Here is a 27664-nt window from a genome sequence, read left to right as displayed (position 1 = left end):
AGCCACCATTCCAATCTTCAAGTTTGATAAATTTCTTTTTATCACCGATCATGTGGTTGGAACAACCACTGTCTATAACCCACAAGTTTCTTCTTTCTGCATGTAGGGCAGTCTGCACTATCAGACTTGATTCTGCTTTGTCCTTTTCTTTCTCAACCCAAACTGGTTGAGTTTCCTTCTTGTCAGATGCAATTTTATGCTCCGGTTTGGCTACCGGTTCCTGTTCAGGAGCTGTCCTCTTCTGCTTGATTTTCTTGTTCTTACAATGCTTTGCAATATGCCCAAACTCATGACAACTATAACACTTTACATTCATATTAAATGACGAGTTTGAAAAATTATTGTAGGAAACCGGTTGGCTTCTCCTACACTCATAACTCCTGTGACTTGATCCATTACATTGATAGCAGATGACATTCATCCCGCGGAGTGCAGCAAAAGAGTTTCTATTTTCATAACTAACAATGGGCTTATTCATTAATCTATAGTTAGCTATCCTATGTCCAAATTTGTTACACCAGTAACAATAGCCATAAAAGTTTGATACATACCGGTTTGGTTGCCTTGATCCTGCAAACATCTGTCTCACTGGGGGTCTTCCTTTCATGCTGCCGACTCTAGTGAACCCTTGCAATTTGGTACATTGAATGTGGTCTCCGGTTCATTGATTGTGTATATCGGTTTGTGGGGCAGTTTCTAATAGCTTCTGCATAAGTCTTCTTATCGGTATCCTTGCTTACTGTGAATGTTTTCTTCTCTTCACCTTCACTTGAAGAAGTGAACTGTATCTCCTTACCGGATGTATCTTTGCAATTTGAACTTTGTCCTTATTCAAATCCTAAGCCACCGGTATCTTTAAATTGCTTCTGTTTGCTCAACATCTTGTCCAAGGCTTCTATGCTACCCTCATATTTGCTCCTCATTTTCAGTTCATCCTTACTCTTTTCAAGCTCCTTTCTGAGCTTCACTATTTCTTCTTCCAGATCTTGATGCTCCTTTTCCTTCTTCATCAGATCAAAGGATGCAACTTCACATATCCTCTTGGCTTCTTCCAACTGGAGTTTCAAGTCAAAGATAACTTGATTGGACTCATCCAGGGATTGCTTCAAGAGACCTTGTTCTTTTGCTGCAACAAATTTGACCTTCTTGAGTTCTCTTTTTGTCTTACTTAACTCCTCAAGAGCACTTATGAGCTCACCTTCTAGATCCACTTCAACTTCAATGTCTTCTTCTTCCTCATCTTCACCAACCGGTTCATCTAGTGCCATAAAGAGATTAACTTCTCTTTCATCCTCATGGCAGCCATCTTCTGATGCACTTTCTTCATCTGTGGCATCATCCTCAATAGTATATAGGCTGTTCTACTTCCGGTAGCTTCTTCTTCCTTGCCGGTAGACTTTCCTTTCTTTGTCTTTACCGACAGATCTGCCAAAACTTCTTTGTTCATCTCCACCGGTTTCATTATAGGGACATTTTGTAGCAAAGTGTCTAACTTTACCACAGTTGAAGCATTTGAGTGGTAACTTTCCTTTATACTTACCGGATCCTCTCTTGAGCTTTTTGACAAAGTTTGCTACCTCTGCATCCGAGTGTTCGCTAGATCCTTTATGAGCAACCTCTTCCTTGCCCTTTTTGATGGAGTTGAAAGCTGCCTCCTTCCTTGAAGATGCTTCATCGGTTGTCCTCATTTCATAGGTAGTTAAGGAGCCAAATAACTCATCGGGTTTTCAGATCCTTGGCTTCCTCTATGGCAGAAACCTTAGTACCATACTTAGATGTGAGAGATCTAAGTACCTTTTTGACAATAATTTCATCAGCAATTTCCTCTCCAAGTCCTTTGATGGTGTTCACAGTTTCATCTACTCTGTGAAGGTAGTCTGTGATCTTTTCTTCATCTTTCATCTTCAAGCCTTCAAGCTGACCTCTTAGTGATTGCAACTTGGCCTCTTTGACTTTGGCATCTTCTTCAAATAATCTCTGTAATGTATCCCAAGTCTCCTTGGTGGATGAGCAGTGCATGACCTTGACAAATTCATTATCTGCCAACACACTTAGAATAGCATGTTTAGCCTTTGCATTGTTCTCATACTCCTTCTTAGCATCGAGATCAATGGGAGGAACACTAGGGACAGTATACCCATTCTTGACAGACATCCACACATCAAAACCATGAGAGGAAAGATAGGTCTCCATTTTTCTGCTCCAGAAGGCATAGTTAGTTCCATCAAACATGGGGGCTTTTGAAGAGGCAAACTCATTTCTTGCCATTGTGTTCTTTGACCAGAATCTACCCAAGCTAGAGAAAGCTTTGATCAACCGCGAACCTAGGCTCTGATACCAATTGTTGAACACAATGTACCGTTGAGAGGGGGGTGAATCAATGGTTCCTAGAAATCTTTTCTTTTTAAACCAAGCTTTGAGTACCAGTTAACAACCTAAACACTAAGCAATCAAACCGGTAAGATATGAGAGGATATCAAAAGAGGCAAACACACAAATGCATAACCCACAACACCGGATGTATGAGGAAAACCCAATACGGAAAAAACCTCGGTGATAAATGTTGCTGGAATCTACTGCTCCAATCCAGCCTCACAATGAAACAACAGGTTACAATGATTTAGGGCACCAACCCAAGGAGCACCAACCCCTACTGATTTAGGGCACCAACCCAAGGAGCATCAACCCCTGTACCAAGCACCAACTCGGTGTAATATAATAAAATGCAATTTTAATGCTATGATAGCACCTAGTTGCAAATGAGTTCTACAACACCTGATCAATTGATGTTTGCCGGTTATCAACCTCCTCTTCTTCACTGGTTCTTCCACTGCTGGTTATCAAATTTCTCTCTCTGATCACTTACCGGTTACTCTCTGCCTTTCTTCTCTTTCTCTAAACCTCACATTGCACAGTACCACATTTGGATGCCTTCCTAACCGTTCAATCCTTACCGGTACGCTTGACTGTTAAGACTATAATAGTTTATTGGTTACTTTGTCTTTGCCGGTTAGAGCCTCTCATCGGTTTAGCCTGCTAACTCCACACTTTGACTTTTCTGTGAAGGAACTCTCAGACAGATAGTCTCTCTTCTTGCTCAAGCTCTCTTCTCTCTCACAACTCGCATCCAACATCATCATCTTCAGTCTTAAGTTCTCATATTTATATTTGAGGGTTCCCGCCAAAAGCAACTTTCAAACAGTGGGGTGCTAGGGTTTTTCTCTACCAACTCAATCCGTATCAAATCTGATCGGATCCGCTTTTTTGGAATGATGATCTGCATCATATCAAACAACACTACCATATCCTTGCCTTCCAATGCACGTTTTCTATTTTTAGACGTTTGTAGCATGCTTTTTGGCCTTTCTCTGTCAATCACCTTTAATGGCTCGGTTGTTTCCTTCAGCCAACGAGTACAAGGATCAGTTCGTCCTGCAGAATCAGATCAATCATCTTGCCTCTTTGTCTTCCTCGAGCCGCAACATCCTGCCATCGTCCTATGATTTGTGGGTTCTTCATTAATGCTGACCTGCTCGTCGACTACCACGTCAATGAACACTTCACCGACCTCTGCGTGCTCGCCACCTGGTGTTCACTTGTCATCCTTGTCGACATCCACCTATGCTTAGACTGCAAAGTCGGTTTGACATCCTTCACCGACCAAGACTTACTACCGGTTCAACTCACCTTACCGGTATAATCTAACTTCATCGGTGGACTTCATACCTGCTGACCTCTCTTTGCCGGTGGATCAACTTGGCCTTGCATCAAACATGCTGGTCCATCCACTAAGTCCATTTATCGGTTGCATTATACTTCTTTTTGTATACCGGTGGCCACATCCCTCTGTTCTCCTTGGCTTGTTTACCGGTGGTCCTGCTTATTGGTAGATGTTGCACTTCATGTGTACCGGTAACATACCTTTTCTGTCTACTTACACACTCCATCCTTCATACCGGTTGACATCACTACTTACTTCACCTATACCGTTCCCCAGTACTTACTTCACCCATACCAGTCACTAGTACTTACTCACCGGTGACCATTCCATACCGGTTGACATCAATGACAATATAATGCCAACAATGTGTCTTTACTTTGTGAGACACCTCGTGCAAGCACTTGCTGACACACTTTTCAAGTGAGCTCACAAGAGTTCCATCTTTTGAGGGTTGGTTAGTTGTTCAGTCCTACCTTCCTACTTCATATGCCTTTTGTATATATGCAAGGTTTCTATGTACATTACATACACTCTGGATTTATGTTGATAGATATTGCTATTTGTGCTGATTTGTTTTCACTTAGAAGGTTGTTTTGTGCTTCTGATCTAGATTAATCCTCGTGCAAGACAGTACTCCCCTCTAGCTACAAACACTCAAACAAAACAGATGCATAAAATGCAGAGACTCTTTGCTTCCATTCAACACTCAGATTGCAACAATGAAACACAATTTTATTCACAACAAATCTACTAAAACAAAATCACAGTCTTGGTCTCTCAATGGTCTCTTTCCCTGCACGTCAAAGTCTACACAAGTTCTCAACTGGCATGTCCACACTTTGCATCTATCAGCGGCTCCTCTAATTCTTACAAGCTGTCTCTTCTCAGGCTGAACCCAACTCTCTTTCGATTGGACCGATATCTCTCATCTTCAGGTTTCCTCCAGTCCTCCAAGCTCAGTCTCTTCCTCACTGCCGTTGAATCCAAACCTCTTTCTAACCCCCCTCTTCTTGCAATGCCTCTCTCAGTTTTCTTCTCCCACGATGCCTCTTCTTGGGTTGATACCTCTTTCTCTGAGCGGCCACACCCACACACACTGTTCTTTTTTGGTCAATACTCAGCCTCTCACTTGACCAATACCCCCCTTCTTCTCTTCTTGGGTCACCTTGTTAATGATGCATCATAATCTGCATTTGATCTTAATAATGATCGATGCCTCTTCCAATTTTTCTATTGCTCAATCTTTGCTGTTCATTTGATTCCTAATTCTGTGAATATTGCACCATGATAAATCGCCATGAGGTGAATAACTGCTGTGGTCAAGCTTACCCTCTTTCTTCTACGCTGTCCGTTCCTCTTCCCTCATGCAATGATGAACTTTTCTCTTTCTTACGCAGGTGCTTAGTTTTGTCACATGCTGGAGTCTCTCTTTCCTTGCACATGGCTTTTCCCCTTCCAACTACGCCCAAGTCTCTTGATTTTCAGTCCTATCTTCCCCGTATTCGCACTGTCCTCTCTCTCCCTGTGCAGCATACCACTTACGTTCCACTCCCTTCCCAAATCGTTTCAACTTCTCCGTAAAATTTGAAAAAAAAAGTGAATGTCTTTTGCTGTCTCTCTCTCTGACTTCCATCTATGCAACCGTTCCTCTCCTCTTTGACTTTGCATACCAATCAATTGAAATCTGCAATTCTTAAAACATTTCCTTTAGATGTAGCTTATCATCTTTCTGTTTATTTGCAACTTTTGTTTCATATCTTCACCTCTGGCATTTCATCCCTGGCGAGATGGATGCTCCTGCATCAAATCCCAGTAGATAGTAGATGGCAATGTCACCTCCTCAACCTCCTCATCAATGGCATCCAATTCTATATCTCCTACTGCACCCACATCTACAATTAAATTGTAGTGCTTAAACAACTCCTTTTTTAAACAAATCCTAAGGGATAGCAAATAAATCAATTAAGATGTTTGAATTTAAAAATTAAAAAAATGCTTTAGTGAATTAATATTTAAATATTTTTTCTAATTATAGATCAGTGGCAACTAGGTGTTTTAATGTATATAAATTTATTTGCAAATTCAAATGGAAAGTAAGGGACTTATTTGGATCTTAGGTTAGAATAGGCTTCTAAATGCTTGGCTAACATTGAATGGTCATCTAATTTTATTTTCTAGTAGTACAGTGTGGCTTATTGTGTTATTCTCAATATCATGAATCCATCCTTAACTATGTTGAGCTCTTTGGGAAACCTTTCCTTTGAACTAACATTTTAAGTCATTTTTGGTGTTTTGTTTTTATGTTGCCCCATAATCAAGGGCTCTGATCTGACTCTCAGATTTTTTCTAATTATTAAGCATTTGGTGAATCTGTCTGAACCATGCTTTCCTTTACAGAACGTGTTGGTGCTGAAGTGGTTGAATGCGCATGTGTCATTGAGCTTCCCGAGTTGAAGGTTAGTTCATCTGTTTGGACACTATATATGATATATTCAAGTAAAGCTTTATTAACAGCTGAAAAGTAATTATAATCTGTATGAGTATTATAGTGCTGAAAAGTAACTATAATATGTATGAGAAGTATAGTATTCATACTTATTTGGCTGGAGTGGGAAGTTGTAGAGTACAATGATTTCTTTCTCCCTTTTGAACTTTTTACTACTCAGCCCCATTAATCGTATTTGGTTCTGTGGAGTTCAAATTTCTCCTTATCTCTTATGATTGTTTCACACTTTACCAACCCTTAGTTTCTAGTTCGTATATTTTCAGTAAATTTGTAGTTGTGTGACAAAATGCCTGTATTTTCTTGTATCATTGCTTCATTGTTCAAACCCTCAAATGCATTTTGATTTTACGTCACTGTCTTTGTCTGCACAATGTAACTGCTTGAATTTGACTATTGGCACGGTTCTATGTATTTGCTGTCAAGCTTTAGACATGGTATTGTAAATACTAAACAGTTGTGGAAACTGAAGCATGTTATGTGCCATTTCATCCATGCATAAAGTCTTACCCATTTTGTAGATAAATTAATAGGACTTTTTCAATATTTGAAATTTAATATAAATTAGTCACTTCCTGCATGACTCTTCCAAATCTGGGGCAAATGATATGTTTCCATCTCTTTGGAAACAATGAAAATAACAGTCATGATATTACACGTTTAAATTTGAGTTACCAGCTTTTGTACAATTATGCACATTATCTTGTTTGATTTAACAAAAAAGTTACATTCTGTAAGTAAAGTGAATAATGGTAAGTTTCTGTATCTATTTGGATATAAGATATTCTGATATAGTGACGCAAAAATCAGCAAAAACTTGTGATTAATCAACACATGGGGGTTATGGAATCCATGTTGGCTCAGATCACATTTAGTCCTCCCAAAAAAATTGGCCTCTTTTTCAGGAACAAGAAATTGGAATATATTGGGAGAAAATCAGGACTTGCAATTTCATCACAATTTATTCAGAAAAAATTGCGTACCCTAGCTTATTTTTATTTTTTAATTAAAAAAACTTCATTTAATTTTTTTTTCACTACTAGGCTTTTTCTTCTGAATATTCGTGTTTTGTAATTTGTCGATTTCTTCCAATTGATTCTTGACTAAGTGAAAAACTTTTTTATTGTTTGGTTTATGTAGTTATTTCCGAGAAAGATTTTTGTTACTATGACTTAATGATTAGACTAATGTGTATGCGTAGAGATAATAGTCATTGTTAATAGGTACACCCATTATCTAACAACTATTGACTTTAAGTTGAACATGACATTCACTAATCACATTGCCAAACTAATTTCAATTTCATTTTTTTTGCTGATTCAAGCTCAGGGTATACATAGAGGATAATCAACAAAGTAAGTAATGCCAAAAGAATGAATGCACAAAGATCAAGAGTGAATTTGTGGCACACACCATTGTGTGAATACCGCATAAACTAATGTATGGGAAAGTTAAAATTGGTGTTTCTACCAATTAGCCATACCTAGTGTATTATTCCATCATCATAAGCAAGAAGTGTTTATGGCTACACGTGTAAACATTATATTTTATCAAAAAGTTAAAACCATAGTTGCTAGGAGATTGGTATTGATATTGATGTCATTTTTTGAAATTTTTTGGAGACGGTACTTAGAGATGCCAGTTTTTAAAAATGTCATATAACAAAACAAAAATTGGAAAGATTAATTATTGGATATTAATCTTTCAAGTTTAAACACACAAAGACTAATATAATATATTAAATAGAGTCAACATTCAAGAATCTTGAATCAAGAGTTCGTACTTAATATCAAAATGATGAGACACATACAAAAAACAAAAATAAAAAATCTAAGTTATCATATTATGTCTTTTAATGGATGGAGTTGCACTCTTGCATCAGCTATGCCATCAATTTATAGGACTTCAGCTATGGTGCTCTCCAAATGCACATCACTTTTAAGCCTAGGTTCCTTTATATGAGCATAGTTTGCATACTCGGCAAGTTGTGAGTACTTGCCTTCTTTTTCACTCCACGACTTTTGGTTAGCTTTACTTGCTAGGCTTTTTTGTATAGTTTATTTGAAGAGCTCATCAAATTTTTGGCAACTGCTCATTGAGTTTTGCCAAAAAATTGGCAAGGCTTTCCGGTTAACTCACAATGCCAACATGTTAAAATTTAGGAAAAAGAACATGGGTTAGACATTGCAAAAACTTGTTTTATTGGATTTATAAGCATTGTTTTTGATCTTTTAAAAAACTATAAAAATGCTGTGAACCATGAAGGTTTGTATGGTCTTGTAGGTCTTCGTTTGGGCTTGGTGGCAAGGGCTTTGTTGTGTTTCTCTCGAACCTCGTGAGGGGTGTTGCCCCTAGACCCTTGTAAGGGGCATTGCCCCTAGACCCCTACGAGAGGCATTGCCTCCAAACCCCCGCCAAACTTATTTGACATATTTAATAGCTATATTTTGCATAAAATTTAATTTTTTTTTTAAATTCAAGTGTTTTTTTTAAGGGGTTGAGTTTTTGTCGAGTGCTCTCCAAGTCAATTTTTTCAGCTTGCCGAGTATTCTCTGAGTTTGAGTTCGCAAACTATGGGCAATAGAATTGACGGTAAATCATTGAGGCCCTTGACATCAACCACATCATCTTCCAGGGGTTCAATTACCCAATTAGGGAGAATTTGGTCCAATTTTGTAGAAGGACCCTCCTTGTACTCAAGGTATAATACATGAGAGAGAAGGCAAAGTTAGCTATGAATGTAGACTAGAATCTTTGCTTTCTTTTACCCTAAGTGGCCTCTGGTCAATGAATGAATGAAACCATAAGTACTCCAATTCCTTTAACAACACGAAGAGTTGGCAATTTGTGAGAGCAATCTTATTGCAAATGATTGCAGTTTAGGTGTTTCACTTCCATGGTTCTGGCACCAACATCCACTACTCCTAGTGCTAGCAAGCAACTTGTATAGAGTTCTAGTTCAAATTGCTCTTTCCAACACAAATGCTCCTTAACCATCTTGCAACTATCTTTGCCAAAGACTATTTGCACACCTATATTATTCATCTTACTCGTGAAGATTAGACATTCTTGCTAAACCAGAATGTGCAAGGTTCCAAACGATTGACTACATCCTCCCATCTTTAAGAATCAAATTAACCTTACCGTTGTTAATAATCTCACGGGTTCTCTTAGGAAGACATCACATCCATTATAATTGTCATATTTAGAGAGCTACTCTTAATGAGGCCTCGTATGGCAAGAAGCCCTTGAATCAATTAGCCTTGCATCATCGCATGCATATGTACTTGGAAGATTGCAAATTGCAAGAGTACATCTTTTACCTCCTTAGTGGGGGTTTTCAATTTTGAGCAAGAGGTAGATGCCTTGCCTTTTCTTTGTCAATCTTATTAAGTTTGCATTCCTTTGAATATTCTCATATTTACAACATTTTCAATATTTCACCTTCAACTTTCTAAGGGATGTATCTTCAAATTTTGATTGTTGACCTCTCAACTTATGCCTTCCTTTAATGTGAGAATGACCTCTCACAAATAGGTGTCCTTTGTACCAGCCTCAATGGATTCCTACATCATTGCATTGACAACAATGTTGCAATCACTTCTTTAAAATTCAACTTAGTGGAGGTACTATTGATTTCCATAACTAAGTTATCTCATGAATATAGCAAAGAAAATAACAAGGTAATGCACTTTTCTTCCTAATTCATATTAACATCAACAAAGGTTGAACCTACCAGAATGTTAATGCATTTAGGTGTCGTGCTTTTGCTTGAGATGTTCAACCACATTGAATCTAAAAGGCAAAGCAAGATTAAACTTCTTGCCTTCGTATTAACTTTTGCCCAATTGTTTGCATCCATACCTTGTTGATATTAATTAGGGAAGGGCGGATTCATATTGCCTTGGGCAACATTGGAATCCGCCCAAAAAGGGGCTGGCCCCTTTTCCCTTCAACGTGGCCCTATCCCCCACGCTACATCAAATAAACATTCAATGTGCTGTCCAATAGGGCCGACCCTATTAACAAAGGCAGTTAAAAAGGAAATAATTAAAGATTAATTATTTGGGAAGCCGACCTAGTTAAGGGGTTCCGCTCCATATAAATAAAGATTAAGATTCATTTGTTATTCAATCAAGCAAACATAAGCTCTCTCATCCTATGCAAAAATTCACATGTCTACATAGTGCGAACTTCAGTCAACTTCAAGCGGCAACCTCATTCACCATTTGAAGATGCGAAATTCACCTTAGGGTACTTGGCAACATTCAGTGTATGCACAGCAAACTGATTGGAGGTTGCACAACAAACTGATTGGAGGTCTACCAGCCATCCATATCCAGCGAAGTGCTAATTGAAGGACTGGGAACTTAAGGTCATACACAACATAATTCTTAGAAGCCTACAATCTGGAGAAGGGAGCAGCAGTATCTATTCTGCATATGACAGCAAGTGAATGTTGAAGGCACCTCCTGGACAGCAACATCTGAATCTGCAAATACAAGAGATAAGTGTACTAATGATTACATAACTATAATCCATAATCAGATCCAAGGATCTTTTCTGGCTGGGTTTTTCCTCCTAGGAGGTTTTCCCAGGGTAACTATGTCTTGCTCTCAATTTGTTCGTTTCTATATTATCATTTTCTTTCAGTTAAACTAACTAATTAGAAACTAAGTCTAAATTCTAAGTTATATCAATTTGAAAGTGTTAAAAATAACATGGTATCAGAGCTATAGGCTAGATCAACTTTCAGATTTCAGAATTCAGTGCTCCTTTATTTCCAGATTGGTGTCTCATTTTCAGGTTAGGTCAATGGGGCTGAAAGTTGAAGATAGGCTTGATGGGAATCTCAATTTTACTGCATGGAAAGTTCGAATCAAGTTGGCTCTAGAGGAAGAAGATCTTCTTCAATTCATAGAAGCAAAAGAGCTAACTGAACCTATGGATGTAGCCAAGCTAAAACAATTCAAAAAGGATGCTGTCAAGGCCAGGAAGATTCTCATTGATTCAGTCAAAGACCACCTAGTCACCTCTATTGCCTCATTTACCATTGGAAGGGAAATGTTCAGCCATTTACAAGGTACATATGAAGTTAACAATCTCAGTAGAGCAATTACTTTAAGACAACAACTACTTAATATCAAAATGGCAAAAGAAGATTCTGTTATTTCCTACTTTATGAGAATTTCAGAACTAAAAAATCAGCTAGGTTTAATTGGCCATAACATGGAAGACAAAGGCCTTGTCATGATTGCGCTAAATGGTCTACCTCACTCATGAGAGTCATTTATCCAAACCATAAGTGGCAGGGACTGAGTTACCTACCCTTGATCGCCTTAAAAATGATTGTATCCAAGAAGAGTTTCGCCTCATCACAAGAGGGCAAACCAAAAGTTCCCATATAGATGATCATCACATGCTTGCAGTTCAATGCAAGAAAGGGGGAAATTGGAAGAAACCTTATCCAAAAAGAAATAGGGAATTCAGACCATTTAGTTCCCAACACCCTTGGAAGAAACCAAGAGATACCTCGCGTGTTCGATGCTTTAGATGTGACAAATTTGGTCACTATGCTAAAGAATGTCAGTTTAACCCTAACCAAAGTGAAGCCAACCTAAATGAAGTATCGGAACAAAATGATGACTTCTTATTCATCTCCGCTCTGTCTAGCAGTGTTCCTTCAGATAGCAATACTTGGTTGATTGACAGTGGTGCCTCCAGACACATCACAGGTTACTGTGATCACCTTTCAGACTTAGTAGAAAAGGATACCAACCTTCACGTAGTAATTGGTGATGACGCTCGTTATTCAGTAAGAGGTTCTGGCTCTACTTCTCTAAATTTAGATTCTGGTATTTCCTTGCACCTCAGTGATATCTTGTTTGTTCCTGGAATTAAAAGAAACCTAATTTCCATTTCTGCTCTAGAAGATAAAGGTTATCAAATTGCATTTTCTGAGGGAAAAGTTCTTGCATGGCCTAAGAAATCTAGTTTTAAATTTGCTCGTATAATTGGTCATAGATATGATAGTCTTTATAAGCTCTCTACTAACCCTATCCAAGAACTCATTAATGAGGTTCTTGAATCCTGTGAGTTATGGCATAGAAGGCTTGGACACTTGCATTATCAAGCTCTTCCATCCCTTGAAAAGTTAGTCAAATGTATGCCTAAACTCAGTCAAATCCATGATAACACTTGTAAAGGTTGTGCTATAGGTAAAAATGTTAAAAGTCCATTTCATAAAAGTGAAAATAGAGCTAAAGACAAACTAGAACTTGTTCACTCTGATTTATGTGGTCCTATGTCGATAGCATCTCCTAGTGGATTTCTTTATTATGTAATCTTCATAGATGATTTCTCTAGGAAAACTTGGATCTACTTCTTGAAATCTAAAGAATCTGATGAAGTCTTAAGTAAATTCAAAGAGTTTAAAGCATTAATTGAAAACTCCTCTGGTAAAAGAATTAAATTAAGATCTGACAATGGAGGTGAGTACACCTCCGGTAGCTTTTATGATTTTTGTGTTGAGTCAGGAATTAAGAGGGAGTTTTGTGTTCCATACAATCCTCAACAAAATGGTGTTGCTGAAAGAAAGAATAGGACTATTGTGGAGGTTGCAAAGGCTATGTTCACGATCAAGACTTGCAGACCTCCCTATGGGCAGAGGCCTCCAGAACAACGGTATATATCCAGAATAGATGCCCTCACCGTGTTCTAAAGAACATGACCCCTGAAGAAGCCTTCACAAGATCCAAACCAGACATCTGTCACCTCAGAATCTTTGGAAGTCCTGTTTATGTTCATTTGCCCAAAGAAAAGCGAACCAAGTTGAAACCCTTCGGAAAGAAAGGCATGCTAGTTGGTTACAGTGAATCCTCCAAGGCATTTAGGATATACATCCCAAGTCAAAGGTATGTTGAGGTAAGTAGGGATGTTACATTTGAAGAAGATATTGCTTTTAAGAAATCAAAAGGTTCTTGTGTTATCAATGAAACTAATGACAATCAAGATATGAATGTTGATACTAACCCTGAGATTCATAGGGAGCCTGCTGATCCTCCTCCTCAAGATGATCTTCATGATCCATCAGAGCCCATGAATCCCACTGATATTCCTAGCGACATTGTCGTTACCAAAAAGAGGCCTCTTTGGGTAAGAAACACCATTCAAGAAGCCGAAAGATTTGCAGCCCCCAGTGGCACTTTCCGTGAAACTAAGAGACCTCAAGTTTTCTCCAACTACGTTACATTGATGTGCAATCTCATCGAAACTGAACCTTGCAATGTTGAAGAAGCCTTGAGTCATCATGCCTGGAAGCTTGCTATGGATGAAGAGTGTCAGTCAATCATCAAGAATGATGTGTGGGATATTGTGCCCAAACTCAAAGGTAAATCTGTTGTTTCCTCTAAATGGTTATTTAAAATTAAGCATAATGCTGATGGTAGTATTGAAAAATATAAGGTTAGATTTGTAGCTCGTGGTTTTTCTCAAAAGGAAGGCATAGACTATGAAGAAACATTTGCTCCTGTTGCTAGATATACTTCTATTAAAACGATAATAGCTGTTGCTGCTGCTAGGGGTTGGAAACTACATCAGATGGATGTTTAGACTGCCTTCCTTAATGGTGTCATTGAGGAAAAAGTCTATATTGAGCAACCTGAGGGTTATGAGATTCAGGATAAATTAACTCATGTGTGCAAGTTGAAGAAAGCTCTGTATGGTCTTAAACAAGCTCCTCGTGCTTGGTATGAAAGAATTGATAAATACTTGCTAATTTTAGGTTTTTGTAAAAATGATGCTGACTCTAACATATACTTTAAGGTAGCCAATGATGAAATGCTAATTCTAGTTCTATATGTGGATGACCTATTCCTTACTGGTAAAGATGGACTTATTATTAGATGCAAGAAAGAACTAGCTTCAGAATTTGAAATGAAAGATTTAGGTCTGATGCATTATTTTTTATGTCTTGAATTATGGCAAAGATCTAACGAAATTTTTCTAAGTCAAGGAAAGTATACTATTGACATTTTGAAAAGATTTAGAATGATGGATTGTAAACCCATGTCTACTCCTATGGAATCTACCTTAAAGAAGTTGAGTGTTTCTGCAGCTAGCTTTGGTTTTGCAGATCCATCAGAGCACCGATAGTTGATTGGATCACTGATGTATCTTGTTAACACTAGACCAGACATATGTTTTGGTGTGAATGCTCTCAACTAGTTTATGAGCATACCCAAACATGTTCATCTTGTTGCGGCCAAGCACATCCTAAGATATTTGCGAGGCACAGTTGGTTTTGGGCTGAAGTATCCACTTAACACTCCAATAACCTTGGAAGGTTATTCAGATGCAGACTGGGCTGGAAGCGTCAAGGACAGGAAAAGCACCTCCGGTATCTGTTTTAGTTTGGGATCCTGTTGATGTGTATTTTGTACACGACCAAACACAGAATAAAATACCTAAAAGGTACCTTATCCTCTCTTGAACAAAGTTCTCAACTGCTGAAGATCTCGCTAAAGGATCAGTCGAGGCAACTCCAAGGTTCTGCTTTGTAGGATCTCTACTCATGGACAAGCTCTTTGCGGTATGATGTGATTTTGCTGGAATCACAAGGGGACTTACACTCAATGTCTGATTTGCTGGAATCATAGGATTTCACTAGCCTAGATTTTGAAAAAAAAAAGAAAAGGATGAGGGCGAGGGAAGGATCTAATTCTGACACTAAGAATGTAAGAGCAATGAATGACCTTTGATGAAATTCTAACTAAGTCTTGTTTTGACATCCCAGGACCATCTCCACAAGGTTAGTGCGATCTTCGGAGGAAAGCTTTATGATGTTCAGATCATCGCTATAAGCATAGACACCATCAGGTTGATGCATATCAGTGAAGAAGCGACAATTGAAGTTAAGCTTAAGCTGAATGATTCCAGTTGACTACACAAGGCAAGTCTGCAATCAACAAACTGCTAGTAGTATGGATATACAAATTTCACCATCAATCAAACACATTTCTTCCACTCATCTAATAACATGAAATCAAATCTGAGAAGTATAGAGACCATGCAAATTGTTGAATCGACCCATAGATTTCACCATTTCTTCAATGAAGTTTTACAAGCCTTTTACAACAACATCTTGGCAACAATCTTTGCCTTCTCTTTCTATTCTACTCTAATTGCTATACTATTAACTGACTTATTCACTATTCTAACTATTCACCTTCTAACTACTGACTAACTTTTAGCCCTTACAAATGAGGAGCGAGGACTTATATAGCGCCCTCGATACAATTCAATGGTCCATATCAACTTGAGATCAATGGCCGAGATTTTACAATGAAAACCCTAATTAGGGTTTGTTACAACAAACTTAATTCTGACCAATGAAATAATTGCATTATTTGGACACGTCTTCTCTGGAATATTCGACCAATGGATAGTCGGGGTAGGTACATCGAAGTTTGTGCCATCTCCCATGAGTCAGGTACATTGAATCTGGACACGCTGAGGTGGACCAATCCGACTGGAGGAGTGATGACTGGGATGCCACCTTGTCTGACACTTGTAACTTGGTAGATATTCAATTTGATGTTGCTGAGAAGCTAGCTTTAATTAACTCTTCTGAAACTGCCTGCTTCTTCAACGAACCCTTGCTTTAACTTCCTTTGTCTTCGATGTGCAGGAGGGATGGTGTACCTTTCCTTCGAATGCTGGACTGGAAGAGGTCGTCCCTGATGATGCTGGACCAGAGAAGGCCGTCCTTGATGATGCTGGACTGGAGAAGGTCGTCCTTGATGATGCTGGGCTAGAGAAGGCCGTCCTTGATGATGCTGGACTGGAGAGGGCCGTCCTTGATGATGCCGGACTGGAGAAGGTCGTCCTTGTCTTGGTCTGGTCCTGTGGAGGTTGTCATTTGATACCTACACAAAAGCTTAAAGTTAGGGTTTGAGCATAATATCTTAAGGTATAGGATTCAAGACCTTTCAAGGAAATAACTAAATATTAATTTGAAAATGATGATAAATCTAAGAATTATGAATTTTCAAATTAAATTAAAATCAGATTGTACAAGACTTACATTTTCCAAAGGATTACTATGGAAAATCCAACTAAATTTTGAATAAAAATTTCAAGAATCTGATTCTTCATACCTCTTCCTTGAATTTTTAGCTATCAACCTTGAAAAATGAATGAAGGGAGATGAGAATTTGCTGGACAAGGACGTTTGATCTGAATTTCAGGTCCTCCTTTGGATGTATTAAGCTTCAATCAGCCTTCAAAAAAGAATTTCGTCTTCAACTAGCTTCTCAAAATCTGGAAATTCGCCTTCAAACACCTTCCAAAATCTGGAAATTATCCTCCAACTTGCTCAATTTCGCACCTCCAAATCTGCTCTTCAAGTTCGCATGAGAGATAATGAAAGAATGATTTGAATTTGTTAAAATACACCTCCCTTATATAGGGCGCTCACCTTGATTTCCCTCAAGGCCGACTTGGCAAATAGGGAATAAAATAAAATAAAACTCCTCTCAAAGGATGGCCGACTTGTTTGTAAAGGCACAATAATGATTTTTGAGCGCTCAAGCATAATTTTTAATTTTTTAAATTAATTCCAAAGCTCAAAGGTGGATTTTTTCATTTATTTCAAGGCCTAGAAATTAATCAAATTATGAATGCCTTAATTTATGCGAACTTGTTTTAGTCTTCCAAATGTCTTGTAATAGACAAATTTAGTGAAAGACTATAGGCTAGTTTAGGGAATGTTAAAGCTTGATTAAGGCTTGATGAATCTTCATTTTCCTTGGGCATTAAAATATTCAAAGTGATGGAGGCTTAAATTATTTCAAGGCTTATTTGAACCTCTCATCTAGGCTTGTTTGCTTCAGGAATCAAAATCTTCACAACCTAGGTTTGCCATCACAATTTTGCAATTTGCCTTCAACTTAGCCTAAACAAGGTGAATAATAGGTGTTTTCAAGGATTTCACCCTGGACCCTTTGGAAGGGTCAGGAGCGATTTTTCTAATTAGGACTTGAGTACCTTGTTTTCTTGACTCCAAAATCTTTCGGAAGGCGAGCTCATGTTTGTTTTGACCTAATCAAAGTCTTGCATTTCAAATTTTTGCATTTCACAAGTAAATTAGGTGAAAAATGTGAATTTCGCCCTGGACCCTTTGGAAGGGTTAGGAGTGATTTTCTTTGCTTGGGCTTACTCCTCCATCATTTTATCTTGAATCCACCACTCAAGGCTAGGAAATAGTCCTCTTCTTTCACCCAATCCAAGTTTGATTTGTTTTTGCAAGGCAAAATAGGGGATTTCAGGATTTTCACTCTGGACCCTTTGGAAGGGTCAGGAGCGAAAATCTTCCTCTGACCTAGAATCATCACTTTTGGAAGCCAACATCAACTCAAAGGTGGTCTTAAGGGCAATTTCTACCTTGGTCTAGTCTTGTCTTAGCATAAACTTGAAAGGAATACATAGGTTTTAGGATTTTCGCTTTGGACCCTTTGGAAGGGTCAGGAGCGAAAATCAGGTTTTAGGGCAATTTTCCCATCCTTTCATCTTCAAATCACCTCCAAGGCATAGAACATCTTGCCTCACTCCTCTCCATGTCATGAAAACCAAAATCTTGTCTTAAATTGCAAGGAAAAAAGGAGAATTTAGAAATTTCGCTCTCGACCCTTTGGAAGGGTCAGGAGCGAAATTTTCATTAGGCTTCAAAACTTTCCTTCTTAGCAACCAAAATCCACTCTAAGGCAAACCAAATGCCTTCTCACACCCTTGTCTAAGTTTAGTTTTGTCCAAAATTTGGAAGAAAAGATGACTTTGAGGATTTTCGCTCCGGACCCTTTGGAAGGGTCAGGAGCGAAAATCTCTTCTAGGCTCAATTCCTTCATCTTTCATGATTTCTTGCAACTTCAAGTCACTCCCAAGGGCAATTCCTTCTTGATTTTACCTTATCCCACACTCGACTTAGCAAAACTTTGATAGCAAAAAGAAGTTTTGAGAAAATTCGCTCTGGACACTTTGGAAGGGTCAGGAGCGAAATTCTCAATCTTGACCAAAAATCTTCATTTTTTCAACTTGAAACTTCTTTGCAAGGTAGGATTTCATGTTTCATTGTGCTAGGAATAAAGTTTCATGTCCAAGAAAGGCTAAAAATAGGTTTACAAGGAATTTCACTCTGGACCCTTTGGAATGGTTAGGAGCGAAATTTCCTTTCCTGGCCAGAATCCTTCATTTTCACAACTTCTAAACATGCCCAAGGATTTCAATATGTTCATTCTTCCTTTCATCATGTCTTGGACACCTCAATTTGACCAAACCAAGCAAGAAATGTCTCTTATAGAGATTTTCGCTCTGGACCCTTTGGAAGGGTCAGGAGCAAAATTCTCCATTTGGGCTAAGTCCATTTTTTTCAGTTCAAAACAACCTCAAGAGGCAAAAGCAAGTTATTCTTCTTCCATCCATGTCAAAAAAATTGACCTTCTTCAATGCAAAATAAGAGCCTTTGGGAATTTCACTCTGGACCCTTTGGAAGGGTTAGGAGCGAAATTTCCCTTCTTGTCCAAAATTCTTCATTTTCTCATGCTTTCAAATCTTCAAAGGTGACAAGAATGTCCAACCTTCCTTCCAAGATACCCTGCACATCAAAATTTAGCCAAAGTTAGGGAGAAATGAGCTTTAAGAAGATTTTCGCTCTGGACCCTTTGGAAGGGTCAGGAGCGAAAATCTCATTCCAGACCATATTGCTCACTTTTCAAGTTTCAAACCACCTCATAAGGCAAAGTTAGGTCATTTTCCAAGCTAGGAACAAGGTTGCAAGTCTATCCAAGGCAAGAAATAGGGTTTATGATGAATTTCGCTCTGGACCCTTTGGAAGGGTCAGGAGCGAAATTCTCCTTTAGGCCAAAATCTTGTTCTTCAAAATCAATCAAACTCCCTCTCAAGGCAAAACATACCCATTCATCTCCCATCAAGCCAACGCCTAGCCAAAATAAGGAGGAAAACAAGAGTTATAAAGATTTTCGCTCTGGACCCTTTGGAAGGGTCAGGAGCGAAATTCCTTATCCTGGCCAAGATCTTGACTTCATTTTCACATTTCTTCATTCAAACAAGCGTTTTTACCTTCATTCAAGCCTGGGAATGCATTAGTTCTAGGTTTTGGTCAAAGTAGAATGTCTTATGGAGAATTTCGCTCTGGACCCTTTGGAAGGGTCAGGAGCGAAATTTGACTTTTTGAACTCTCCGTCAGGATCAAAATATGGAATATAACATTTAAGTATAAGAATATCTTTCTTCTTTCTTATACTTCAGTTATATTCCATATATACTTTCAGGATGTTTGAGAGTGGTTTCGAACCTCCAGGAGTTATATTGCAAAATCTAGTTTTTGGAGGATTCTTCAGTTTTCCAGACTTAGTCAAATTTCAGGATCAGGACATTCCAGACTTTGCCAAATTTCAGGATCAGGGCATTCCAGACTTAGCCAAATTTCAGGGCATTTGAAGATCAGGATGACATTCCAGACTTCATCACTCACCAACTCGACCTAACTCAGACCTTCAAGGATGATACCCACTCACAAAGCAAGACACAATTAGCAACAAGAGCAAAACCAGGCCCTAAAGAAGACTCTCAAAGAAACCCTAATTCTGGGACACCTGTTGACTCCCTTGGCTCAAGCAAAGCCTACCATCCTATTGATCCCCTGGCGACACTCAAAATGCAAAGGCTAATAGACAAACCCTAAACACCTAGGAAAACAAACCCTAGAAAGCAAAAAAAAAGCAGGGGTCCCCATTTGCAATGGGGCGATGTGTGAATATGTCACAACAGATCCGCAGTAATCTCTTGGGCTTGCAGAAAACAATCCTCAGTGGCATTGAGTACCGCTGAAGCTGAGTATATTGTAGCAAGTGTAGCTTCTAGAGAAGCAGTGTGGCTTCGCAAGCTTCTTGCAGGGTTGTTTGGTCAGGCTTGGGATCCTACAACTATTCACTGTGATAATGACAGGTCAAAACATGTGGAAACCCACTATCATTTCATTCGGGATATGGTGCAAAGAGGAGCTATTCAGCTGAAGTATGTCAGCACTGATGAGCAGGTTGCATATATTCTTACCAAGTCTCTATCCAAAGTGAAGTTTGCGCACTTCAGGGACAGACTTGGTATTATGGAAAATGAAACCCTAATTGAGAGGGAGTCTCAATCTCAGTGATACGTTGTGTTGTATCAAACCACCCTTTGCGGGCAATGTAAGGCGGTATTGTAAACTTCTCAGGGAGAAGTATAATTATTAACCATCCTCTGCGGGCAATGTAAGATGGTATTGTAAATGTTAAACCACCCTCTGTGGGCAATGTAAGGTGGTATTGTAAACTTCTCAGGGAGAAGTGTAATTAGTAACCATCCTCTGCGAGCAATGTAAGATGGTATTGTAAATGTTAAACCATCCTTTGCGAGCAATGTAAGATGGTATTGTAAAAACTTCTCAGGGAGAAGTGTAATTGTTAAACCATCCTCTGCAGGCAATGTAAGATGGTATTAGTGTAATTGTTGACCATCCTTTGCGGGCAATGTAAGATGGTCGAAAAGATCCTCTCCACCCTCTGCGGGTAATGTAAGGTGGATCCAGTCTTATGCTTGTGTGCAAGCTGGAAGATTGTATTATGTAATTCCATTCCTTGCTTGGGTATGCAAGATGGAAGATTATAGTTATGTTCTCCTCCCCAATTAAGAGGGAGTGTTGATATTAATTAGGGAAGGGCGGATTCATATTGCCTTGGGCAACATTGGAATCCGCCCAAAAAGGGGCTGGCCCCTTTTCCCTCCAACGTGGCCTATCCCCCACGCTACATCAAATAAACATTCAACGTGCTGTCCAATAGTGCCGACCCTATTAACAAAGGCAGTTAAAAAGGAAATAATTAAAGATTAATTATTTGGGAAGCCGACCTAGTTAAGGGGTTCACTCCATATAAATAAAGATTAAGATTCATTTGTTATTCAATCAAGCAAACATAAGCTCTCTCATCCTATGCGAAAATTCATATGTCTACATAGTGCGAACTTCAGTCAACTTCAAGCAGCAACCTCATTCACCATTTGAAGATGCGAAATTCACCTTAGGGTACTTGGCAACATTCAGGGTATGCACAACAAACTGATTGGAGTTTGCATAGCAAACTGATTGGAGGTCTACCAGCCATCCATATCCAGCGAAGTACTAATTGAAGGACTGTCAACTTAAGGTCATACACAGCATAATTCTTAGAAGCCTACAATCTGGAGAAGGGAGCAGCAGTATCTATTCTGCATATGACAGCAAGTGAATGTTGAAGGCACCTCCTGGACAGCAACATCTGAATCTGCAAATACAAGAGATAAGTGTCGTAATGATTACATAACTATAATCCATAATCAGATCTAAGGATCTTTTCTGGCTGGGTTTTTCCTCCTAGGAGGTTTTCCCAGGGTAACTGTGTCTTGCTCTCAATTTGTTCATTTCTATATTATCATTTTCTTTCAGTTAAACTAACTAACTAGAAACTAAGTCTAAATTCTAAGTTATATCAATTTGAAAGTGTTAAAAATAACATACCTAGTGGTTTCCTTTCTCAGAAAGCATTCCGTAGATACATGTCTCTATTGACAAGGAGATCCTTCATCTTGAGCTTCCATAGCTCAAAGTTTTGAGGTTTTGCTTTGATTTTGGTTTTTGGCTGTACAACCATTGTTGTATGTAATGCATCCCTTTTGTTGATTGCAAGGCTTGAGTTGCTGGCTTTTCATGTGTAGGTGTTATTTTCCTTGAAAAGTGGTGTTGTAAACCTTTTATTATTTTTCTGGTGTCTTTGTGAATGCAATGGAAGCATGACATTAAGGCTGTCATTATTTTGGCATCACCATTGAGCACCAAGATCAGCATTGTAAATGCTTTGGGAAGCAACATTTTGTTAGTTGTGCTCCATTGGAATGTGGCCCCCCAAAAATTATGAAAAATGGTGTGCACCATGAAGGTTCTTGTCGTTCGGCATTAATTTGTGCTAGGTGGTGTGGGCTTCACTCCTTGACCCTACCTCAAACTAAGATTGTGAACATGGGGGCTTTGCTCATTGACCCTACCTTGAACTCAGATCGGGAACATGTGAGAGGTGTTGCTTCAAGGTGCCGCAAGGGGTGTTGCCCCTTGACCCTCCCCATGCCAGATGTGCCACTAGCTGCAATCCTCAAATCAAGGTCCTTTTTCTCTAGTCCCCTCTTTCCAAAACTTTGTGGAACTATGTTTTTGAGCCACCCTCAAAGCTCCCATATGCAGGCTGTAGCAAAGAACTACAATCAAGTATGTTAGAGGAGCCTAGGATTGTGGTTGAAATGATAGGGAATGGGCAGCAGAAGCACCATGCTGTGGGTAGTATTAACACCATGACATAGGCAAAGGTTGTTTGGCACAATTATGGCGTTGATGGGGAAGTGTAGATTCACATCGTATAGAGGTGTTGGAAGTTGTAAAAAAGTTTATTCCTTTAATAAAAAGGGTGAAGCCCACTTCTTTTTAGCTGATGAACATATGGTGGATTTGGTAGGTGCTTGGAATAGATGGGTGCTTGAAAGTAGCCCCCTGGTCATATTGGAAAGCACTGTGTAGCAGCCTTGTGGTCATACGATGTACCCAAGGGATTTGGTACTTGCCTTGTAAACTCTAGTTGGAGGCCAAGTTATGGGATGCCATTGCTTTTGGATATGGAGTTAGTTGATACTTTTCTTTTGATACGACATATTTTTTCAAGCCCTACACAGTGGTGCAGTTGTAATTAAAATTTGGAGATGTTGACCTTTCTGCCATGACAAGCTGTTGCTTTTGCATGTAGGTGGATTTTTGGCTGAGATTTGGTCATGTGTGACCTTTGATGTTTTGAAGATATAAATTGTGGTGGCATGAGGAACTCCTGGTTTTTGTGATTTGTCAGTTAGACAAATGGACTTCTGGTATTGAGAATGTGTACTGTTGTGCTTTGGTGACTCTGGATCTACAATGCGAGTTTTGACTGGTGTGGATATTTGTGGTTCTGTTGGTAGTGAGAATGTGTACTGCTGCACTTTGGTGACTCTAGATCTATATTGGGAGTTTTGACATGATGTGGATGTTGTGGTTCTGTTGGTTGGAGATGGACGGTCCTTCTGAATTAAGGATGTGGATCATTTTGCCATAATGATCTCCCAGATCTTTGAGTGTTGCATTAGATTGTTTTTGGCATGAGATTATTTTTTGTGTAGCTGGTGGTTTCAAATAGATGGATGTTCACGCTGTTGAAGATGTGCTCGTTGATGTAAGTGTCACTCTATCTAAAGAGAAAGTTGGTAGCAAGTTTGCTGGTAGCTGTGGGTGGGGTTGCTCCTAGTTTGATTTTCTTTTGACATCTCAATGTCTTATGCAATGTATACACAAAGTGGAAAATTGTTTGAGAATGTTTTGTGCACATTACATGATAATAATATTGTAATAGTGTTATTTAGTTGTAGTGCATCTTAGGATTTGTGCCTACCATTTTGATTTATGGATTCTGCATCCTATTAGTATAGTTTCTCCCAGAACTTAGGTTATATAGGAATTAGCTTCAATTTCATAACATTATTCACCCTGGACTTGCAATTGTCCTATTCTGTTGGCGTACACCAAATGTAGAATTGGATGTGGTAGTTTAATGGATTCAATAGTTGTACATTTTTAAGCATGTAACATGTCTCTTGGGAGTTTGAGCATGTCTCTATGGTGAAAGCCTCAATGATTTACCATTTGAGCTCATCCTATTTGACTAAAAGGTTTAGTTGAACTTGGGGCAGAGCCAGTAAATGAAGTAGTGTGAGCTGTTGTTGTTAATATGGTTACACCCTTTTGTACCTCGGTATGCCCCCATGGTGACACATAGGGGAGTGTTTATGCCCATGCATTACTATAAGTTCAAGTTTGACAATGACCTCAAGGTATCTGCACGGGCACTACAAGGTGCATTGTCCATGGGAATTGAGCCTAGATTTGTGGTGTGAAACTCATCATTATGTACAGTTCGCTCCAAACTTGTTGGGTATTTTGAAAATAAATTTTAAAATGAACATTTTAAAATAATTGCAATTTAAAAATAACTAAGGTTAAACAAAAAGAAATTCTTATTAGTTTTATAAAGAAATATTAAAGAATATTGTTGATAATTATCTTACACCAATTCAACTTTAACTAACCTATCCAAGTTAAGGTACGTGGCAAATGTCTTAGGTTATTCAAGACATGGCATCATTTTATGATATTAACAAAAGTCTTGGTCCCCTTTCCAATGCCCCGTCAGTCTGCCCCACTCCATGCCACCTCTCCGCTTTCCCCCAAACTTTCAGAATTGATGTCTGTGTAAGTTTAATTGGTGGAAATTCATTTGAGAACAATTTCACCTTCTTTAAGGTGGAATATGGCTATATTTGGTTGATCATGTAAATCACAAATGATGGTTAAACCTTAGTTATTGAATAAAACAAAATCAGTATCCCATTTTGATATGCTACATTTCTGAATATGTAAATCCTTACTTATTTTGTAAGTACACCTTTTTAATTGACTGCATCTTATTATGGTTAGCCTAATAGTCAATTTACTTGTTTTAAGTATTGAACTTATGGGTAGTGGTAGACATTTTCTATAGTACATAATTTATAGAATATCTTTACTTTGCTAATTAAGAAATAACTGATATTGGTTGAAAATTTTAATGAATGGCTCAAGTGGTGAAACAAAAAGGTCTTTCAGTGCAAAGCCTAAGGTTCAAATGCCAGGAGACTGATAAAAGCATTGAAGTTGGGTACATTTCCACAGGCAACACTCTTGTTGTGGCCCCACATACATGGCTGGCTGTGATTCTCTGACGACTTTGATGGAAAGGCTGGGTTCAAGTTCTAGTTGAATCTAATGGAAGAGACTGCTTGGTCTGGCCTCCTAGCCTGAGGGTAGGCACACGTCAAGCACAAAGGGGAATTTATGAAAAGAAAAAGAAAATAACTGAATATAGAAAGTAACTTTGGACAAGACACATCCTAATGATGGATGATGTGCCTGCCTCAGTTACTGAAGCTGTCTGTTGGATTTTTTGTTCTTTAGCTTATAGCATTGGTATCCTCAGCTTTATCTTCATTAGTTGCTAGGAAGAGATTATTTGTGTTTGTAGATACAGATTACTCTTTGATTTCCTGTGTTCCCCCTTACAATCCCATGTCATCAAGCTGCAGTTCTTAAGCTCTAGGTTACCTGCGATGAATAAAGTGGATTGTTTTTGCTATATAGGCATGGAATGCACTCCCATAATGCTTATACCCTCGAAATAATTACCATATTGCATACGGCCTTGAAATGCATTCTAAGGATCGCGCAAGGCCTATTGCCAGTCAAAGATTTTTGACTGGTGGATTCAGCTCTTCACTTGCAACAGATTATTTGTCAGCCATAGATTTTGGATCTACAAATTCTTCACATTCCATTCTAGATGGGTTTTTCTGTTCTCAGTAACATCAGTCACCTGCACCCTCTTTTTAGGCTGATGCCTTTTGACCTTTAGTGTCATCAGCTCAATCAAAACTGAACATCACATCACGTTCACTTAGTAGTTTACAAATTAGAAACCATAATCATGATTGCACTTGTTCTAGGAAGTGTTACAGGTTCTATTGTTTCTGGTGCCAAATTGGAGATACACTTATGAGGTTGGGTCATGTTTCTTCAATCAGGAAAATTCCTCAGCTCAGTCAAAACTGAAGATCACATTGCATTCACTTATTAGTTTACAGACTATAATCATGATTGCACTTGTTCTAGAAAGCATTACGGGTTCTATTGGTTCTGGTTACGAGGTTAGGTCATGTTTCTTCAATCAGGAAAACTTCACAGGCCAAAGATAAGTTTGATGGTTTAAGAGCTGAGCAAGATCTAATCTAGATTTGCATTTAAAAATGTTAATAATAATGGTTTTAGTTTCATCGACTTTAATTGAAACAGTTAATAGAGAAGATGAAACTGGTATATATCTGGCCCCGTCTCCCAGGCCATTACTCTTAGGGAGTTTTTTGGTTTTAGTTTACATCGACTTGCTTCATATAGTAGTGCGTTGCTTTTTGTTGAGAACTGGGGACATCACTGGACCTAGACTGGACTGTGGATTACCGAACAATGATGTGGGTAGTTGAACTTAGTTACTGCCTTTACAAATGCACTACTTGACTATTACGCTTTAACACCCATGAAATATTTTATTCTTATTTTATCAGTTTTATCTCATGTAGCTATAAGTTTTCATCTATAGTTTTCACGCCTTATTGTAAAAGGGTAAAAATAAATCTTGAGTTCACAGTTGTACAACATAAGGTGAATAAACCAGTCAAGATTTTTAGATGTGAAGTAGATGCTCTGTTTTTCCTTTTTACATAATAAATCTGTTTTGGTTTTTTCAATATGCCTTATATGCCTTCTTTATTGAGACAAGCATTATTTTGAAGTTGTTAGTTGAGATATGCTACATTCACTATATTCAGGAATATTGCGTCTTGCATTCCAGCATTGATGTCTAATGTAGGTGCATTAAGTTTTGTTGATTCAACAACACCATTCGTCAGGGACTTGGTGAATCAAAATATTATTTATTTCTTAATTGACCTAAGCTTTATTTCTCCAGGGCCGGGAGAGGTTAGGTGGGAAACCACTTTACATCCTAGTAGAGTCTGCTTAATTCCTTGGAGCAATCGAGGAAATACCATTGGGCATTATGCATTTGAAGGTTACAAGATTAATATTTTCACATTATTCTTTCTACAGCATGAATATTGGTCAAGTGGACTTATTAGCTGAGGGCAAGGCTAAATTGAAAATTTTAATTTGTATTTTGTTAAACTCAGTTAATTCATTTCAAACTTTGACTTGGGTTATGCTTTAGTTTCCTGGTTCTTTAGTTACACATTAAGAGTATTTCGGGTTCTTTTCATGGAATTTTAGTTTTGCCGACTTTCAATTTCTTATTACTCATGGCATTAGTGCACTATTAAATGTGCGACTTTTGTATCCAGCCCTGATCTAAGATTTCTTACTTGGTACAGCAGTTGCACTTCTCATTGTTCATATTCTGAGCAAGTAATTGTTTCTTTGTAACATGGTTTGATGCATCTAGGTGATAGAAATATGCTTCAAAATGGTTTCCATGGTAGAAAATTTTTCGTGGATGTTTTATTTAAGTGATATTTTCTTTAGCAACTATGAAACAACTTTGAAGTTATTTTGGGTCCTCAACATGTCACATTTCTGATCTTAAACTGCCGACTAAAAGTGTTGGGAGAACTCATGATGGATGTCATACATATATTCAATCGTCCTCTGAAAAAAATTGCTGTAGAATAGTGTTTTG

At 38.4% G+C, this 27664-nt stretch overlaps 1 protein-coding gene across 1 annotated transcript in view; it reads left to right on the top strand.

Moving 5' to 3' along the window:
• The window catches only part of LOC131045314 (adenine phosphoribosyltransferase 1), a 48643-nt gene extending 21262 nt beyond the window's left edge, over positions 1-27381 (top strand). The window contains exons 5-6 of the mRNA XM_057978887.2: positions 6119-6177; positions 26942-27381. Of these exons, the coding sequence (XP_057834870.1) occupies positions 6119-6177; positions 26942-26995 (113 nt within the window). The 3' untranslated portion in view covers positions 26996-27381. The remainder of the gene's footprint in view (positions 1-6118; positions 6178-26941) is intronic.
• Positions 27382-27664: the final 283 nt, after the last annotated feature.

The sequence above is a fragment of the Cryptomeria japonica genome, chromosome 3, assembly GCF_030272615.1.
Source record: "Cryptomeria japonica chromosome 3, Sugi_1.0, whole genome shotgun sequence".
In the NCBI taxonomy this organism is placed as follows: Eukaryota; Viridiplantae; Streptophyta; class Pinopsida; order Cupressales; family Cupressaceae; genus Cryptomeria; species Cryptomeria japonica.
This window is presented reverse-complemented; position numbering and strand designations above follow the sequence as displayed.